At 24.8% G+C, this 20,525-nt stretch overlaps 2 protein-coding genes across 2 annotated transcripts in view; one reads left to right on the top strand and one right to left on the bottom strand.

The window, feature by feature from the left end:
* LOC117174704 (lymphocyte cytosolic protein 2-like) overlaps positions 1–9,837 on the bottom strand; it is a 48,217-nt gene extending 38,380 nt beyond the window's left edge. Inside the window, exons 1-2 of the mRNA XM_033364011.1 lie at positions 9,543–9,837; positions 383–448 (exon numbers count right to left, since the gene is read on the bottom strand). Of these exons, the coding sequence (XP_033219902.1) occupies positions 383–448; positions 9,543–9,623 (147 nt within the window). The 5' untranslated portion in view covers positions 9,624–9,837. The remainder of the gene's footprint in view (positions 1–382; positions 449–9,542) is intronic.
* LOC117174705 (glutaredoxin 3) overlaps positions 1–20,465 on the top strand; it is a 47,362-nt gene extending 26,897 nt beyond the window's left edge. Inside the window, exons 2-4 of the mRNA XM_033364012.1 lie at positions 13,099–13,191; positions 19,570–20,199; positions 20,341–20,465. Coding sequence (XP_033219903.1) covers positions 13,099–13,191; positions 19,570–20,199; positions 20,341–20,344 — 727 coding nt within the window. The 3' untranslated portion in view covers positions 20,345–20,465. The remainder of the gene's footprint in view (positions 1–13,098; positions 13,192–19,569; positions 20,200–20,340) is intronic.
* The last annotated feature ends 60 nt before the right edge of the window (positions 20,466–20,525 follow it).

Genomic DNA, 20,525 nt, shown 5'->3' with positions numbered 1-20,525 from the left:
CACACACACACACACACACACACACATACATATATATATATATTCATTCGGAATTAATTTTTTTATTGTTGAAAATTTAATTACTTCGAACAAGTAAACAATTGAGACAATTTTCCTGTATGTTTTGATTATTTGAGATGGCGGGCATATTATTTTAGCCAATATGAGAAAATAATGTCTTCAGAATAATTTTGTCGAAATATTAGCGAAATAGTCTCATCGCTCAAAATAAGTCAAGTAGCATAAATAGTGTGATGAGTCTGAGGCCTGAAGAAGTAGCAAGGGCAGAAATAGGCTTATAAATAAAAATTTAATTTATTAATTTCAATAATAGTTATTAATTAATTTAATAATTAATTCATAACATAGTATTTGTACTTACTAAAAGTTCGTCCCCACCAATATTTCTTTTTGCGACTGCCTTGCAACATTCCTCCTCCAATCCATTCTGTATTAAAAAGGGAATTTCATATTAATCAACGAGTTATTATGATAAAATTACATTAATGACATTTTTGACGTACGTACTTCAAAATTTAATTATTTCTCATTTAAAATTCTGTTATTATATTTTTGGATGGGACTTCATTTTTTTTGGTGACAAAATTTATTATTTAGTTGAAAATTACATTTTATTCAAAAGACATCCTTTTTGGTTGAAAATTCAACTAATTTGTTGAACATTCTTTTTTTTATGGTCGAAAATTAAATAATTTCGTTCACATTTTTCTTCTTACCGGACAGAAAATTCTCATTCAGTTGCAAATTAAACTATTACGTTGACAATTCTTCTTTTTGGTTTGAAAAGTCACTTATTTTGGTAGAAATTTCATCGTGCTTCGTTAAAAATTTAACTTTTAGATTGAAAATTAATCTGTTTTTGCAGAAGATTCAACTATTTTTTAAATTCTTTTTTTTAAGATTTTACCTGCTTTTAGTTAAAAATTAAAATATTTTTGGTTCAAATATCGACTAATAGATTTTAGGTTGAAAATTCTTATTAATTGTTCAAAAATTTAATTATATTGTTCAAAATTCGTCTTGTTGGTTTCACGATGTAATAATTTGGTTGCAAGCTTTTTTTATTGACTGAAAATTTTTTTTTAACTGAAGATTCATAGTTTTAGTTGAAAATTCGGTAGTTTGGCTTGAAAATGCAATCTAGTACTTTATTGAATACTTATCTTTTTTGGATGTATTTATCTGTTTTTAATTAAAAATTAAAATACTTTTTGATTTAAGTATCAATTCTTACATTTTTCTTTAAAAATTCTTTTTTTTTAGTAGCAAATTCAACTACTTCACTAAAAGTTGAATCGCATTATTAAACATTTCTTTTTTCCATTGGTTGAAGAATCATTTTAGTAGAAAACGTTAACTCTTTGATTGAAAACCCAACTATTTTGGTGCAAAATTCAAAATTTCTATAGAAAATTTAACAATTTCGATTCCCAATGGAGTGAAGAAAGAGATTTAAAATTTAACTGGTTTGTGTAAAAATAATCTTTATGGTTTAAAAATTAAACAAATTAAAAAAAATATTACATCTTTCGTTAAGAATTCATCTGATTTGGTTGAATATTCATCTACTTCGTTCAAATTTGAACTACTTTGTTAAAAGTTCTTTTTTTGTTGATGTAGAATCATCATTTTTAGTTGAAAATTCATCTCTCTGGTTAAAAAGCTATTTTCGTAAAAAATTCCATTTTTTTCTACATAATTACCCTTTTTGGCTTGAAAATTTAACAATTTGTGTAAAAAGTGTTTTCTTTCTTGACTGAAAAATGAAAATCTAAATATTTGGTTAAAAAATCATCTTCATGGTTAGGAACAGCACCTGTTTTGGTAAAAATATTGTTTCTTTTATCTACAAATTTTGGTTGTGAATTATTCTTTTTTGATTGAAAAATCGACCAATTTGTTCAAAATTTGTCTTTTGTGGATCAGTTCATCTGTTTCTTATTTCAAATTTAAATATTTTTTTGTTGATATATCCTCTATTCTATTTTCTCTTGTTTGTTTGAAAATTAAATTATTTGATTGGAAGTTGATCTATTTATTTAAAAATTCAATTTTTTTAAAGATTGATCATGTTAATTGAAAATTTACCTTTTTGTTCAAAATTCATATTTTCGGGTTGAATATTCAACTTTTTTTTTGTAGTTGAATTGAAATATTTTTTATAAGAGTGGGTGGAATGGGTAAAAATTCTTGATTAGGCGTTTCGGAACATTTTTCAAATTTTAGATTATTTTTAAATATTTTATTACAAATTATTTTTTTAGGATAAATTCTCTTTAATCCATCAATTAAAGTATTACATGATAAATAGAAAAGGATATAATTATTGATAGATTTTACACTTTTTTTTTCGCTTTCTATACTTGTTTCGTTAGTATAACTTAATTTATTGAAACGATTTTGTGCGATTTTCTCAAACGGTTTTAGGATTACAAGCCGCAATGACATAAAAACTTGTTTTTCGTGTTAATTCTTATTAATCGTTTCTCCTGTTCTCTTTGCATACATCAAGAAATCGGGTCAAAGGAAATTGTTGATTATCATTTAATTAACGCCTATATCATCGAGTATGTTCACTTTTTTAAAAACAAAATTTAATATTACTTTCGTGAGCGTTTTCATTTTTTATAGTGCTTGCGTTGGCTATATTTTTACATACCTATCGAGATACTTTCAACATCATTAGCGACTTTTAAACATTAAACAAATTTTTTAAGCGTATTTTTTTAAACAAAATTACAAAAAGTGAATTTTGATAAAAAATACTTTTTTCTTATCTCTTAAATTTAGCTTTTATGAAAAATATTTTAAAAAGTAAGTAAGAATTATTAAAATTCTGTATTTTAGTTTCAACGATGCAAATTTTAACCATGTTTTGCAGAATAATAAGCTTGATAAGCTATAACGATACATATAAGATCAAAAAGAATTTTTGTCCGCGAAAAAAGGATGACAATTTTCAGTTTGTGAACTAAATTATTTATAAAAAATCTAAATGTCAAGTTTATTTTCTAGAGTTTAGAAAGTCTGCGAAACTAGCTCGATATAAGAAAAAGAAAAACTACATTTTTCCGAGAAAAATGGGTGAAAATATTAAATTTCTTAAGATCGTAGAATAAACAAATTATTTTCTTTCTTTCTAAATTTTTGAAGATTTCGAACAAAATTGTCAACAGAGAATGTGTAAGATTTCAGGCAATTTTTCTTAATTTTAAAGAATTTTTTCAAAATTTTAGGGAAAATTTGAATCGCTTTAAAAGATATTTCGAAATAGAATTTTGAAGATTTTGAAAGGTCAGAAGATAATAAAAAAATCTTTCTCAGATTCCTGGGAATATTTAAAGTGATTCTTTAATTTAAACAATTAATTTTAGGATAATATATAAAAAGATTTTTAAACATTACAAAAAATGTTCGAAATTTACAAAAACCAAAACTGAACAAACTCAAATCGTTCCTAAAATTTTATAAAATCGTATAAAATAAAAAAATTAGAAATTATCTACACTAGTTTTCGAATTATCTTCTGAAATATTCAAAATGAAAATCCATCTCTGCTCGTAGAAATTCCACCATTTAAAAACAAAATAAAAATTGCAACTCTTTTGATTGAAATTAAAATCTTTTTATGGCTGAAGATTCAACTATATTGCTGAAATTTAATTTTTTATCAATTCAACTATTTTTTATTTAAAGTAAAAACATTTTTTCATAAAAATATTAACTTTTAAACGTTATATTAACGTTTAAAAATTAATGGTCTTCGTACAAAAATCATCTACTTGATTGAAAATTCAACTATTTGGTTAAAAATTAATTTTTTTGTTGAAAATTCATATTTTTGGGTTAAAAAGTTCAATTATTTTGTAGAAAATTCTTGTCTTTTTGCAATTATTTTATATTAAATTATTATAACAATACTCATTAGAACCATAAGTTCGGATTAAAGTAATAATAAAACTAAATAAACTGAAGTATTTTAATATCCAGTTCTAAGAATATAATTCTGAGTCAGTAACCCAATATTTTCTAAAAAGCAGTTAGAATAGAAATGACAACATTAAAAACCGACTTTATTTTCAGACTAATATTCTTACCAACGAGCAAAAACTATACTCGCAGATAACGTACACTTTTTCAGCTTTCCTAACAATCCTATCGAATAAAATTGGTTCGTTCTTTTGATATTTTCTGGAATTTCGTTAATTGTGATTTTTAAATCAGGAATTATAATTTTTAATATTTATTACTAAAAGAGAACATTTAAATTGTAAATGATTCATTAATAATATAACAATATAATATAGGCAAACTCAGTAAATTAAAATTTTCTAATAAATAATTTATTTGATGATAAAACTTGTTTCTAAATGTTTCTAAACATTATTGATAAAAAAGAACATTTTAATTTTAAATGCTTCTTAATTTTTAGAAATAATTCTGTTCTCAATATTTTGCTGTAGACTTTTTTTTATAAACTTTTTCACATATTCAAAGAGATGAAAATAATGAAATAATGGACAAAAACTTAATTATTATTGAAACTCTAATTTATAGGCAATCTTTTTAATTTGTGCACGATTTAAAAAATTTGTAGAAAAACTTTCAACTATTTCAAAACATGTTTGGAGGTTTTAGAACTTTTAAGAAGATTCTAAAATGAATGTTTTGAAAATAATAACATTTGTTAAAAACATAGTTTTCAGGAAATATTTTTAAAAATTGCATATGATCTTCGAAATTTCGAAAAAGAATTTAGAATATTGTAAAGCAACATTTTTAATTTTGCTAGATTACCGAATTTTAGAAAAAATTCAAATCGTTTAAGAGATATTTAGAAGGTTTTTTAAACTTAAAAATATTTCAAGAAATTTAAAACAAAATTAAGATGTTTGAAGATTTAATACAAAAAATTTAAAAACTTTTTAAGAATTTTAAAAGGTTTTAAGAGAATACAAATTTTTATTGAAGATTTCTAAGCAAATTTCGAATTATATTTTTTTAAACAGAATTTATTTTATGAGAATATTGAAAAAGATTTGTGAAAACTTAAAAAATATTTCCAAAACTGTCAACAAAAAAATCTGGAATATTTTAAGGCAATTTTAGGGATAATGCTAGTTAGTTTTAGAGACACTGAGAAATTTTGGAACTATTAAACAGATTAGAAATATTTTCAGATTTGGAAAGATTTCCGAAAATGTATAAAATATTCGCAAATTTTATCAAATTTAAAAAAAGTTATTAAATATTTTGAAAGGTTTCAAGATAATAAAAAAAATTCTTAAGAACCTGGTAATATTGAAAGTGATTCTTTAATTTGAAATATCAATTTAAAGACAATATTTAAAGATTTTAAAACCTTTATCAAATCCTGTAAGATTACAAAATGCTTAGCAATTTTCTGGATACTTTTTCGATATATCTGAAATCTTAAAAAATATTTTTGTATAACCTTAAGAAAATAAACACAGAAACTTCAAAAATGGATTGTTTTTTTATAATAAAAAAGATTTTTCCCTTTAAATTCTAATGTGCCTAAGATTTTGTTTCTTGGAGGAAAAAACTTTTTTTTTTGAAAATTCGTCTTTTTGATTTTGAATATTTATCTACTTATGTAGGAATTTTACCATTTTTTAATTTAAATTGCAACAGTTTGGATGAAAATTAAAATATTTTTTTTTGGAGAAAATTCAACTGTTTTTGATTAAACATTTAATATTTTTGGATTTAAAAATCAACTATTACATTTTTCGTTGAGAATTCATTTTTTTTTTAATATCCACTATTCGGTTGAAGATGACCTTTTTTGTTGAAACTTGCATTTGAAAATATTCTAATAGATTAGGAATTTGAAAATATTTTTAAAAATTTTATAGAAAATTTTGATTTTTGAAAATTTTGAAATTAATTTTTAAGCGTTTCAAGGAGTTTTAAAGGTTTTAAGCTAATAAAATATTTTATTAAGATTCGAACGAAAAGTTATATTGATTTTTTTTTCTTGGAAAAATAATTTTACGAAAAGTTTTAAAAACATTTCAAATAGTTTCCTTCATTTTCAAAAAAGAATACTGAAGATTTTTAAACAATTTTAGAGATGATTCCATTCACTTAAAAATATATTTATGAATTTTGTATATTTTGAATGGATTAACAAAATTTTAAAATTTGTATAAATTTGCAAAAACTAATATAATATTTTTAAATTTTGTTCACAGCATTGAAAATTTCTAAATGTCCTTTAAACTGACTAATTTTTTTCTAAATTGTGTAATATCATGTAAAATAAACCAATTTTTCTTTTAAATTGTCTATATTTTTTTTATATGTCTGAAACCTTGCACAATCTTTTTGAATTTTAAAAATTATTATATATTATATTATAAAAATGATTTTTTTTTTAAATATAATTTGCATAATTTTTTTTTCTTGACTGAAAAATATTTTTTGGTGACAAATATAACAATTGCGTTAAAAATTTGTCTTTTTGATTTGAAAATGCATCCCTTTTGGTAGAAATTTAATTTTTTTGGGGGAGGTTTCAACTATTTTTTACAACAAATATATAACTTTGGATGAAATCAATCATTTTTTAAAACTAAAATATTTTTTAGTTTTAATATCAACTATTATATTTTTCGTTGAGAATTAATCTTCATGTTTGAAAATTCATCCTTTCGGTTGAAATTTCCCTTTTTTAATAGCACCTCTTTTTCCCGTTTTTAAGAAATTTTCCGTTTTTCTAGATTTTTTTACTTCAACTACTTTTTGGTTTGTTTGAAACTTCGACCATTTGGTTAAAAATTCAACCATTTGAATAAAAATACAACTATTATATTAAAAATCATCTTCCTACAATTATATTTGTAACTAAAAATTATTAATATTTTACTGAAAAAGAAGAAAAAATTCGTCTTTTTTTTGTTGAAAACTAATCTATTTTGGTAGAAAATTAAATTATTTGGTTGGAAATTCCATTATTTTACTAGAGAATTACGCTATTTGAATGAAAATTAACTTTTCTTCTTGAAAATTCATATTTTTGTGTAGAAAATTCAATTATTTGTTTAGAAATTTAACTAAAATTTGAAAAATCAAAATTTTTAAATGTTTTTAAAAATGCCGATAGACCTTTCCATCACCAGCGATCAGAATTTATGTGCCGCTCTACCGGTTTAATTATATTTGTGGTTACAAATTCATCTCTTTTGGTTAAAAATTATTATTCTTTGTTCACGCCATTTTTTTCTATTAAATACTTTTGTTAAAAATGCATCCATTTTTGTTGGAAATTCGTTTTTTTAGGTTGAAAATTGAACTATCTTGGTAGAAAATTACACTATTTGTTTGAAAATGAATTATTTTATTGATAAATCATCTTCCTACAATTATATTTCTGGATAAAAATGTATCTTTTTTGTTTAAAAATTAGTATTGTTGTTTTGAACCAATTTCTTTTTCAAATTCAACACTTTTATTAGAAATTGATCCTTTTTGGTTCAAAATCGTCTTTTTGGGTTGAAAGTTCAACTATTTTGGTAGAAAACTACACTATGTGGTTGAAAATGATTGTTTTGTTGAAAAATCATCATCCTACAAAATATTTGTGCCTAAAAATGTATCTTTTGCGATTAAAAATGTTTATTGTTTTGTTGAAACACTTTCTTTTTTAAATAAAACACTTTTGTTAAAAATTCATCCTTTCTTGTTGAAAATTCCTCTTTTTGGGTTGAAAATTGAACTATTTTGGTAGAAAATGAATTATTTTTTGAAAAATCATCCTCCTACAATTATATTTGTGGCAACAAATTTATCTTTTCCGGTTAAAAATTATTATTGTTTTGTTGAAACAATTTCTTTTTTTACATTCAACACTTTTGTTCAAAATTCATCCATTTTTGTTGGAAATTCATTTTTTTAGGTTGGAATATGAACTATCTTGGTAGAAAACTACACTATTTGTTTGAAATAGAATTATTTTATTGATAAATCATCTTCCTACAATTATATTTGTGGCTAAAAATTTATTTTTTGTGGTTCGAAATTATTATTATTTTGTTGAAAAAATTTCTTTTTTTAAATTCAACACTTTTGTAAAAAATTCATCCTTTATGGTTGAAAATTGTCTTTTTTGGTTGAAAATTGAACTATTTTGGTTAAAAATTAATTATTTTTTTTTTAAATCATCTTCCTATAATTATATTTGTGGCTAAAAATTTATCTTTTGCGGTTAAAAATGATTGTTTTGTTGAAAAGATTTCTATTCTAAATTCAACACGTTTGTTAGAAATTCATCATTTTTGGTTCAAAATTCGTCTTTTTGGGTTGAAAATTGAACTATTTTGGTAGAAAATGAATTTTGTTTAAAATCATCTTCCAAAAATTATATTTGTGGCTAAAAATTTTCTTTTGTGGCTAAAAATGATTATTGTTTCGTTGAAACAATTTCTTTTTTAAATTCAACACTTTTGTTGAAAATTCATCCTGTCTTGTTGAAAATTTGTCTTTTTGGGATGAAAATTGAACTACTTTGATTGAAAATTAATTATTAAAAAAAAATCATCGTCCTACAATTATATTAGTGGCTAAAAATGTATCTTTTGCGGTTAAAAATTATTATTTTATTAAAACGATTTCTTTTATAAAATCAACACTTTTGTTACAAATTCATCTTTTTTTGTTGAAAATTCGTCTTTTGGGGTTAAAAGTTCAACTATATTGGTAGAAAATGACACTATTTGTTAGAAAATTAATTACTTTGTTGAAAAATCATCTGCCTATTCGTGGCTAAAAATTTATCTTTTGCGATTAAAAATGATTAATGTTTTATTGAAACAATTAATTTTTTTAAAGCAACACTTTTTCTAAAAATTCATCATTTATGGTTGAAAATTCTGCTTTTTGGGTTGGAAACTTAACTCTTTTGGTAAAGAATTACGCTATTTCGTTGAAATTGATCTTTTTGTTGATAATTAATCTTTTAAGGTTTAAAATTCCATAATTATATTTTTTGTTAAAAATTTATCTTTATTTAATAATAATTATTATTATAGGGTTAAAAATTTAATTATTTTGTTGAAAGATCAGCCATTTTGTTAGAAGGTTGTCAATCTTGGTTAAAAATTCAATAAATTTCTTAAAAAATTAAACTCTTTAGTTGAAAATTAGACTATTTTGGTAGAAAATTACACTATTTCGTTGAAAATGAACTATTTTGCTAAAAAATTATCTTCCTATAATTATAAAAAAAAATTTAATAATCTTTTTCGGTACAAAAAGTATATTCACAGCTGTAAGGTTAACTTTTCCGGCTTTCCCAACAATTTAGCAAAAAACAGAGAAAAAACAGGAAAGATTTACAATAATCTAAAAAACAAAAAATACGAGAATTATTTCCACACCAACATTCCAATAATTCAATCTTCAAAGCAAACAAACTCGACAGACAGAAAAACTTATAAATGGACCACATATACAGGAGTTTGAAAAAAAAATCACACAAATAAGAATAAAATAATGACCTTTCTGAGCAAGTTCTCGACGTCATTCGTACTCCACGTTGAAAGATCCTCGAGTGCATCGTGTCGTGACAGTTTGGACATCGTCTTTAAAACACAACGATAAAAAAGCTTGGGCGTTTTTTGTAAAGCAAGATGTGACAGTTCCTTGTTCCTTTATTCCTTTTTATTATTGTTTTTTTTCACGATTGCACTTTTCTGATTTAAATAACTGAAAAATTTTAACTACGGGACAGTTCCTATCGGAACTGATATTCGCAGTTCCACCAGGTTCCGCACAGTTCCTGACAGTTCCGCAGAACACCTGCCATCACTAAACCCCTTCCACTTTTCATCAGACAATCAGACAGTCATCCATTTTCTTCTTTCTTCCGTGAATGTCAGAGTTGTGGAGGGGGGACAACAGTCACGTAGACACGATACTCACGACCACGATCACTCCTTTTCGATTATATAATTATATATACGTTTGTTTTTTAATTATTTGAGATGATTTTAATAGAGGATGACCAGTAAAGATGGTTCAACTTTTTTTTTAGTTTTAATGCACATAGCTAGGAAATTTGTTTGAATTCACAAAAAATTAATTTCCTTTTTTATAAATATGATATTTAGAGATTCCACACTAGGGTAGTATAAAAATGCATTGGATTTTTTTTTATTTCCATGCACATGTCTGGAAATTTTTTCGAATTCACAAAAAAATAAATCCGTTTTTTTTTAAATAATGATATTTGATGGTTCCGCAATAGGGTATTCCAAAAAAATGCATTCAATTTTTTTTAATTTTTGTATATATATCGTCCGAAAATTTTGTCCAATTCACAAAAAAATAAATCCGTTTTTTTTTGTTTTGAAAAAAAAATATATTAATTGGTTCCGTAGTAGCCCAAAAAAGTCCAAAAAAGGGTCGTCCAAAAAAATGCATGGGATTTTTGTTTATTTTCATACATATCGCCCGGAAATTGGTTTGAATTCACAAAAAAATAAATGCGTTTTTTGTGTTGAAAAAATTTATATTGAGTGGTTCCGCAATAAGGTGGTACAAAAATGCATTGGATTTTTTTTTTTAATTTCCATGGACATGCCTGGAAATTTTTTCGAATTCACAAAAAAATAAATGCGTTTTTTGTTTTTTAAAAAATAATGATATTTAGTGTTTCCGCAATAGGGTAGGTCAAAAAAATGCATGGAATTTTTTTTAAAATTTCCTACATATTACCCGGAAATTTGTGGTACAAAAATGCATTAGATTTTTTTTTTTTAATTTCCATGGACATACCTGGAAATTTTTTCGAATTCACAAAAAAATTAATGTTTTTTTTTGTTTTTTAAAAAATAATGATATTTAGTGGTCCGCAGTAGCCCAAACAAGTCCAAAAAAGAGTCGTCCAAAAAAATTCGTTGGATTTTTGTTCATTTTCATGCATATCGCCCGGAAATTTGTTTGAATTTACAAAAAAAGAAATGTGTTTTTTTTTGTTGAAAAAAATTATATTCAGTGGTTCCGCAATAGGGTAGTACAAAAATTTATTCGATTTTTTTTTAATTTTCATGCATTTGACCGAAAATTTGGTCGAATTCATTAAAAAAATGCGTTTTTTTGTTTTGAAAAAAAAATTATATTCAGTGGTTCCGTAGAAGTCTAAAAACGTCCTTGGATTTAAAAAAATATTTTATGCACCTGTCCAGAAATTGTTCGAATTCACAAAAAAATGAATATTTTTTTCTTTTTTTTTTAATTAATATTTATTGGTTCTGGAAATGAGTAATACAAAAATGTATTGGAATTTTTTTCTGAATTTTCATGCATATCGCCCGGAACTTTGTTCGAATTTACAAAAAAAAATTGCGTTTTTTATTTAAAACAAACATGATATTTAGTTTCCGCAGGTCTCGATAAGAAAAAAATACAATTTTGTAAATTTTATTCAGAATCATCAAGTAAATCGAATTAAAACTCAAAATTCCTCTTAAAAATTAAGCATAGAATATAAATAAAAAATTGTTTTTCTAATATAACCCTCATAAATCTTTGTATAGGGTCCTAAAAAAGCCCGTAAATGAAAAATAGTTTTTTTTTATAAATTATTTAAACAATTTATTATTGTTTTTTGCAATATTCTCGTAGAATAATTATAGAAAGTCGCACTTTTTCCAAATTATTCAGATTTTTGTCTACTTTTTAATGAAAGTGACGTAATAATTAATTAAACCTGATAAACATAATTATATAAACAATTTTTTTTAAAATAACGTTATCGTTGATTAATGCTAGAAAGTTACGGTGTTTCCTCAAATTTCCACTTTTTTGTCCACTTTTCACTTAGAGTGAGGTAAGAATTATTTTAAATTAACAATAATTATTGTTTAAAGTTATATAACTTCTTCTATAGTAATACAAAATGTGGGCATTTTCCCCCGAATTTTTTTACATTTGTCCACTTTGCTATTATTGATATAGGAGAAGATTGTTATAAACAATACTAATTTGTTTAAACAATTACGTTAACTTGCATTTATTATGATCTCAATCAGTGAAAAGTAGAAAAAAGTAAAAAATTGCAGAAAAGACCGTAACTATCTATTATTGATATAGAAGAAGATAGTTATAAACAATGAGAAATTGGTTTAAGAAATATTATATCACTCTAATGGAAAATTGGACGAAAAGTTGAAAATTTTGAAAAAATACCCATTTCTAGAATTATTCTAAGAGAATATTCTTTAAAAAAATGCTTTAAATAATGCATGTAAAAATCCAATTATCAGTTGAAGTAGTATTGTATGTATTTGAAAAAATTTGTGTTAAAAAACCTGAAAAAATCATAATTAGGGCTAAACACTCGCGAAACCTAATTTTTCACTAATGAGATTTTTTTGGAACCCTATAAAACAGGCTTATGAGGATCATATTTAAAAAATAATTATTTATTCGTATTTTATAGTTAATTTACAAATTTACAAAAATGTATTGTTTTAATGTGTTATTTTATTAACTTAAAATACTAATGATAATGAATTGGAAAATGAAAGAAGGGCCACCAAGAATTGGAATTTAAGTACGCGCACGTGCTTGTTTAATGCACATGCGTGTTAGTTATTTTGGGTGGGGATAATCCAAGATGTCTGCACGCCGAGGGTCAACCAAGAATACCAATTGCATTGGACGAAATCTAATTTTTTTAATACTCTGGAAAAAAATGATTTGTCATAAGTATACCAGAATATTGTTGTTTATTTTTCAAGAGCTATTAAATTAAATAATGACAAAAAAATTACTAATGATTTCGTTATGTGATTGAACAACTTTTACCAAATAAACAATAATATCCAAATTCATCTAAGGTGAAACATAATTTTTTTCTAAGGTATTAAAAAAACAAAGTTTCGTTCTATGCATTTGGTATCATTGGTTGACCCTCGGCGTGCCGACATCTTTGATTTCCCCCACCTAGCCTGAACCTAGCTGTTGCCTGTTACGCTGTTACAGCTGTTTTTTCGCTGCATGAAAAAGTTTTTAAAGTGTTTTGATTTATTGGTCACATTGTTCGATTAGGAAGATCTTCGAAGAATTCAATATGACGGAGAAATCATCTAATCCGAGATACGTTTTGATCGAGGATGAAAAAATGTACAAACAACTGATTGAGTAAGTACCGGCACGAATTTATTGGAGCACTGCGTGCACACCTTGTTTCAAATTCAAGGTTAGGATCGTCCTTTCTCGAAGCCCCATTAAAAAATTCTAGATCTTTTTTTCTTGAGTGCTTTTCTTACGAAATATTCCAAAATTGTACAACCTTTTTTCTTTTTTACCTCTTAACCATTGTTATTTATCCGTATCAGCTAGGAAGCAGGATTTTCCACTCGAAAATCAAAACCAAAATTTAATTAATTCCGCATTTTCCCCTTTTTTAAAGAAACTTCTCCCCTTTTTTTTTGCTTCAATCCGAACTGAATTAATGGAAATTCATTTCAGGGTGTTGACTTCACTTTGAAAAAACAGGGAATTTAATTTAAGAACCCGGGAATTTACTTCTTATCGCAGTACAATTCTAGTGTTCATTATTTTAATAATTTTTGTCAAATTTGAAAAGTGATTTCTACTTTATATGGTCGCAGATTTTTCCGATTATTTCTGTTTACTAATGTTTACTCAAATCATAATTTATTATTGAATTTTTATTTATTCTTGTATTTATTTAGAAATTTAATTAGATGTTTGAAACATTATGTACTTTGTGAAAAATTTGCATTTTTTGTAGAAAATTAATCTTTATGGTTGAAAATTCGTTAGTTTAGTTGACAATTAATTCCTTCAACGGGAAATTTGAATGTGCATTTTTTGTTGAAAATTTCGTTGAAAATTCCCATATTTTGTTGAAAATCGATTTTTTTTGTAGAAAATTATCTATTTCTTTGAAAGGTAATCTTTTTGTTTAAAAATTCTTCTTTTCATTAAAAAATTCATATATTACAGTTAAAAACTCATAATTTTAGTTGAAAATTCATGTTTTAGGTTATAAATAATATTATTTAGTTGAAAATTAAACTCTTGTTAAAAATTATTTTGTTGAAGATTCATCGTTTTAATTAAAATTCATTTGTTTGGTTCGAATATGAGCTTTTGCATGAACATTAATTTTTTGACTGAAAATTTAATTAGTAGATTTTTGGTTCAAAAATGATCTTTTTTAGTTGAAAATTCCTCTTTTTTTATAAAAATTAGTCTTCTTGGTTTGAAAATTCTTCTGTTTGATTAAACGTTATTCTTTTATAGTTCAAATTCAATTATTTAACTTTTGGTTGGAAATGTTTTAGTTTAAAATTAAACTATTTGGTTAAACAATTGTCATCTTTAATTAAAAATTCAAATATTTTAGTTAAGTACTCATCATTTTAGTTGAAAATTCATATTTTAGGTTGTAAATAATATTATTTAGTTGAAAATTAAACTCTTTTGTTAAAAATTATTTTGTCGAAAATTCATCGCTTTAATTAAAATTCATTTCTTTGGTTGGAATATGAGCTTTTGGTTGAACATTAATTTTTTGGCTGGTAATTTAATTAGTAGATTTATGGTTCAAAAATTATCTTTTTTATAAAAATTAATCTTCTTGATTTGAAAATTCTTCTGTTTAATTAAACATTATTTTTTTAAAGTTAAAATTAAATTATTTAAGTTTTGGTTGGCTATTTATCATTTTTAATCATTTTTTTTGATAAAAATATTACTGTTTCACTTTCGATTGGAAATTATTTTTTTTTTAGTTCATAATTAAACTATTTGGTTTAAAAATTGTCATCTTTAATTAAAAATTCTAATATTTCGTCTAAAGTTCATGTATTTTGTTAAAAAATTGTATTTTTTGGTAGAAAATTAATATTTTTATTTAAAAAATAATCTTGTTTAAAATTCGTCTTTTTTTGTAAAACATTGATAAAGTGAAAAATTCATTTTTGTGGATTAAAAGGTAACTTCTGCAAATTTTTGTGGATTAAAAGGTATCTTCTGAAAAATTTGTCTTTTTCACTTAAAAATTATTCATTAATTTTATTGTACTCTAGTATTTTTTGGTTCAAAATTTTATTGTTTGGTTGAAAAATTCAACTTTTTTTTTTAAAAGTCATATTTTTTGGTTGGAAATTCAACGGTTGTCTTGAAAATTCATCTTATTTTTATAGAAAATTATTCGTTTTAGCTTTACCTCAAAATTCTATTATACAGTTGAAAATTTCTTTATTATGTTGAAAATTTGTTTCTTATATGGTTGAAAATTAATTTTTCAACTGGAAACTTAACTACTTCATTTATGTTGAAAAATTCATTCATTCTATTAAAATATCAACTTGGTTAACCAGTCATCTTCTTGATCGAAAATTCAACTAGTTGCTTGAATGTGGAACTCTTTTTTGAAAATTCATTTTTTGTTGTGAAGATTCATCATTTTTGTCGAAAGTTCATCTCCGGTTGATAATGTAATGATTTGGTTGAAAATTAATTTTTTTTACATAACTGAAAGTGTAAATATTTTATTTGTCTCTGTTTAAATATCGTTTTGAAAACCTCTTTAGACATAACTTATCACTGGTTTCTTGATAGATAAATTATGACATGACCTTTTCTCCCCCCTTATCTATAACTTTATTCCTTATCACAGGGATCACAGTTTTTCAATTACGCGGGAAATTCACGTAAATTAGTAAATTTACATGAGAACTGTAATAAAAATGGTTTCTTTTACATTTCCAAATTATATAAATATTAAATAATTTTTGTAATTAAAATAACAATTTTTTATTACAGATATAATATAGCTATAGTAATCAAATACATTTTTATAATATTCAAGCATTTGAATAATTTATTTTTAGATAAATAAAGTGCAAATTAAAAAAATTAATGCAAGGACAAAATGATAAATTTTGGAAAGAAATATATAATTATACTTAATCTCAGTATCATGACTATGAGAAAGATTTTAAACATATAAAATTGGTTTATTTAACAAAAGTTTTTCGGACATTTCATATCGCCGTGATTTCATTCACAACGACGGTTAAAAATTCAACTTTTTTTGTTCGAAATTCGTCTCTTGCTTGATAATCCATCTTTTTGGTTGCATTTTTTCGGGTTAAAAAATCAAATGTTTGATAGAAAATTCATTTTTTTTTTTGGCTCGGAATTCTACTATTTGAAGGCATTTTTTTCTTTCTTGACAGAAATATCTTTCTTTGTTGCAATTTTTTTTTTTGTCGAAAAAAAGTTCTACTGTGGTTGAGGATTCAACTATGCATTACATTTCTTGTTGAGAATTCACCTTTGTTGGTTGATGATTAATAACCATTCCGCTTCTGGCTGAAAATTGTTCTTTTTCAGTCAAAACTGTAATCGTTTTAAATTTCATATTTTTCGTAAACCATTCTTCTTCTTGGTTGAAAATTAATATGTTTGGGTGAGTGAGTTCAACTGTTTTGTAGAAAATGCATTTTTTTGTCAAAAATTTTCTTTGTTTGGTGGAAAAGTCAACTCTTTTGTTGAAAGTTAATCTGTTTTAGTTGAGTATTCAACTACTTTTTTGAAAAATAACTTTATTGTTGAAAATTTGACTGTTTTTGTAGAAAATTCGTTTTTTTGGCTTAAAATAGTAAAGTTTTTAGTAGAAAATTTAACTGTGTGGCTAAAAAATTCAGCATTTTTATATCAATTTTGTTTCTTACGGTAGGAATTTGATCTTTTTTCGTAATAAATAAATTTATGGTTGAAAATTCAATTATTTTTTTAGAAAATCCGTCATTTTTTATTGATAATTCAACAATTTCATTGGCATTTTTTCATGCTTGAGTGAATCCTTTCTGTTGGGTTGAAAATGTATTTTTTTTAGTCAAAAATTTCTCTATTTGGTATAAAATTCGTCTTTTTAAAAAATATTTCATCAACTGCTTTGTAGAAAACTCATCTCTTTTGGTAGCAATTTAATCTTTTTTTGTGTGGAAAATAAATTTTTTTCTTTATTGAGTTCAAGTTTCTTGGTTGAAAAATTATTTTTTTTTTATGTCGAGAATTTATCTTTTCGAGTGTAAACGTCAAATTTTTCCTAAAAAGATCTAGTTTTTGGTTTGAAAAATCAGAAGATTTTGTTCAAAGTTCATCTCTTTTGGTAGCAATTTAATCTTTTTTTGTGGATAATAATTTTTTTTTTGAAAATTCAACTGTTATGTAGAAAATTCAACTGTTTTATAGAAAATTCATCTTTTTTGCTTGAAAATTAAACTATTTGAAATTTTGTTCATTCTTGAGTGAACAATTTTTCTGAGTTGATAGTTTATGTTTTTAATCGACATTTTAGCAGTTTAGTTTAAAATCCGTCTTTTTGGTAACAAATTCAGGTTTTTGGGTAGAAAATTAAACTAGTTGGTTGAAAATTAATATTTTCGGATTGAAAGTTTTTTTTGTGGAGAAAATTCATCTCTTTTTATAGAAATTAAATTTTTTTGTTGAAAAAGTCAACTCCTTGGTTGAGAATTGATTTGTTTTGGTTGAGCATTCCACTATTTTGTTGAAAAATAACTTTCTTGTTGGAAATTCAACTGTATTATAGAATATTTGTCTTTTTGGCCTAAAAATTTAACAATTTCATTGACATTTTGTTCTTTTTTGAACGAAACATCTTTCTTGGTTGAAAGTAGTTTTTTTTTTTAGTCGAGAGTTTAACTATGTGTTTTTAAATTCGTCTTTTTGGCTGAAAATTCAACTATTTGATTGACATTTTTTTCTTTTTTGAGTTAAAATTTCTCGGTTAAAAAATTATCTTTTTAGTCGAAAATTGATCTTTTCGGGTTTAAATGTCAAATGTTTCCTGAAAAGATCTAGTGTTTGGTTTGAAATCTCGCAAGATTTTGTTGAAAATTCATCTCTTCTGGTAGCCGTTTAATTTTTTTTGTGGGAAATAATTTTGTTGTTAAAAATAAAACGAAAGTTTTCTTTGTGGAGAAAATTCATCTGTTTTGGTAGAAATTTAATTTTTTTTCTGGTGAAAAAGTCAACTCTTTGGTGGAGCATTGATCTGTTTTGGTTGAGCATTCCACTATTTTGTTGAAAAATAACTTTCTTCTTGGAAATTCAACTGTTTTATAGAATATTTGTCTGTTTGGATTGAAAATTCAACAATTCTATTCACATTTTTTTCTTTTTTGGATGAAACATATTTCTTGGTTGAAATATTATCTTTCTTTAGTCGAGAATTTAACTATGTGTTTTGAAATTCGTCTTTTTGGCTTGAAAGTTCAACAATTTCATTTATATTTTTTTTTCTTGTTTGAAAGAAATTTTTTTCTTGGTTGAAAATTCATATTTTTTTAGTCGAGAGTTTAACTATGCGTTTTAAAATTCCTCTTTTTGGCTCAAAAATTCAACGTTTTGATTGACATTTTATGTTCGTTTTTCGAGTGAAAAATCTTCATTAGTTTAAAATTAACTTTTTGTTGAAAAATTATATTTTCGTGTTTTAACGTCAAATATTTTCTAAAAAAATTCTACTTTGTAGATTGCAAACTCAACTATTTTGTTGAAAATTCTTTTCTAATTTTTTCTTCTAATTATTATTTTCCCATCAGAAAATTTAACGATAGCATTTTTTTTTTGAAAACTCTTCTTTTTTTCGGCAAATTCATGTTAAAAATTTGTTTTTTGGTCGAAAATTAATCTTCTTTGTTGACAATTCATCTTTTTTTGTTAAAAATGCAGCTATTTGATAACATTGCTTTACTATTCAATTTTTAAAAAAATGGTTGATTCATCCAAGATTTTTTTAAATTAGAATTTTATTTTATTTTTCAAATTGCAAATAAATTGTGTTTAATAATTAAAATATTTAAACTATTGAAAATTTAATATGATACAACTGTGTATATATGTACCTAAATATTATAATAATATAAATTTTCTAATAAAGGGGGTAGGGGGATGTGAATGAAAGAAATTCATATGTATAATTTTTTTTTAAACGCAAACAGTATTTCAATCGAAGAGTATTAGTTTTTATTGTTTAAATGAATATGATCCTGAGGTTTATTTTAAACATTTGCCTAAATTCTCAGGCAAAGGAAATTTTTATAATAATTTGATTATTAAATTTGGAATAATTGATTCTAATTTGTTGAAATGTTTATTATTTTATTGAAAATTCAACGATTTTGTTAAAGCATTATTTTTTCGTTCTAAAATTCAACTGTTTTGTTGGAAATTCTTCCTTTTCAATTGAAAATGTATGAATTTATGAAATTTCGACCATTTGGTTGAAAATACAACTTTTTAGGTTGAAAACTGAACTATTAGGTTAAAAATGTAACTGTTTTGTGAAAAGATTAATTATTTTGGTAATCTCATCTGTCTTGGTCTAAAATTCACCTGCTTATAGTTTACCAGACGCGCTAGCTCAACTATTTTGTTGAAAATTCTTTTTCTTAGGTTGAATTTTGAACTGTGAAGTCTTTTATCACTGATGGCATTATCTTCTCATTCCAGTTCCAAGAACTTAACAGTCATCCACTTCTTCGCCCCCTGGTCTGAACTATGTGGTCAGATGTGTGACGCAATCGAAGAAATGTTAAAGTTAGACGACTTCAAAGAAGTGAATTTCGGAAAAATCCAAGCAGAAGATCTCCCGGAAATTTCCATAAAAGACGGTGTTGCGGCAGTGCCGACCGTAATTCTTTACAAAAATGGTAACATAGTCGACCGAGTAGATGGTGTGAATCCAGTGGCCCTAGTTGAAAAAACAAGGAAACAATTGTCATCGGATTCGCCACTTGGCTCCTGGGAAATGCCAGCTGTAAATCTTGAAGCTAGACTGAAAAAACTCATCAATCAGCATCCCTGCATGCTCTTCATGAAAGGAAACCCGGCCACTCCTCGGTGTGGATTTTCGAGAACAATAGTCGCCCTTCTTGATAGTTACAAGGCGGATTATCAAACTTTCGATATTCTCGAGGACAATGTCGTGAGGGAAGGCCTCAAGAAATTCAGCGACTGGCCAACGTATCCTCAACTCTACATTAAAGGAGAACTGATCGGTGGTTTGGATATTGTCAAGGAATTGAGCGAGTCTGGAGCCTTAGAAGAAATGTTACCCAAGAAATCTAGCGTTGAAGATAGGTGAGAAATCGAATTTCTCGAAAATTGCTATTGTAGATAAAAGTCTTTTCGTTGTTTTTTATTGTCAAGCTTCTACAATGTATTTTTCAATATATATGTAGTAGTGTCAGAAACACTGAAATTTATTCATTTTGCTTACAGATAAAAAAGGACAACTCAGCTCTTCTATTTTTTTAAGATGTCAAGTTTAATTAATTGATAATTGTAAGCCTATCTATTAATTTTCCGAGCTTTCCGTCAGTAGTTTAATAAATTATTAATATCTAGAAACGTCTTAGATCTCACACTGATTTGAAAACCTCTCCAAATATTTTCTAAGCATTTCT

The sequence above is a fragment of the Belonocnema kinseyi genome, chromosome 6, assembly GCF_010883055.1.
Source record: "Belonocnema kinseyi isolate 2016_QV_RU_SX_M_011 chromosome 6, B_treatae_v1, whole genome shotgun sequence".
NCBI lineage: Eukaryota > Metazoa > Arthropoda > Insecta > Hymenoptera > Cynipidae > Belonocnema > Belonocnema kinseyi.
The sequence above is the reverse complement of the archived record's forward strand: the minus strand, read 5'-3'. Positions and strand labels throughout refer to the sequence as shown.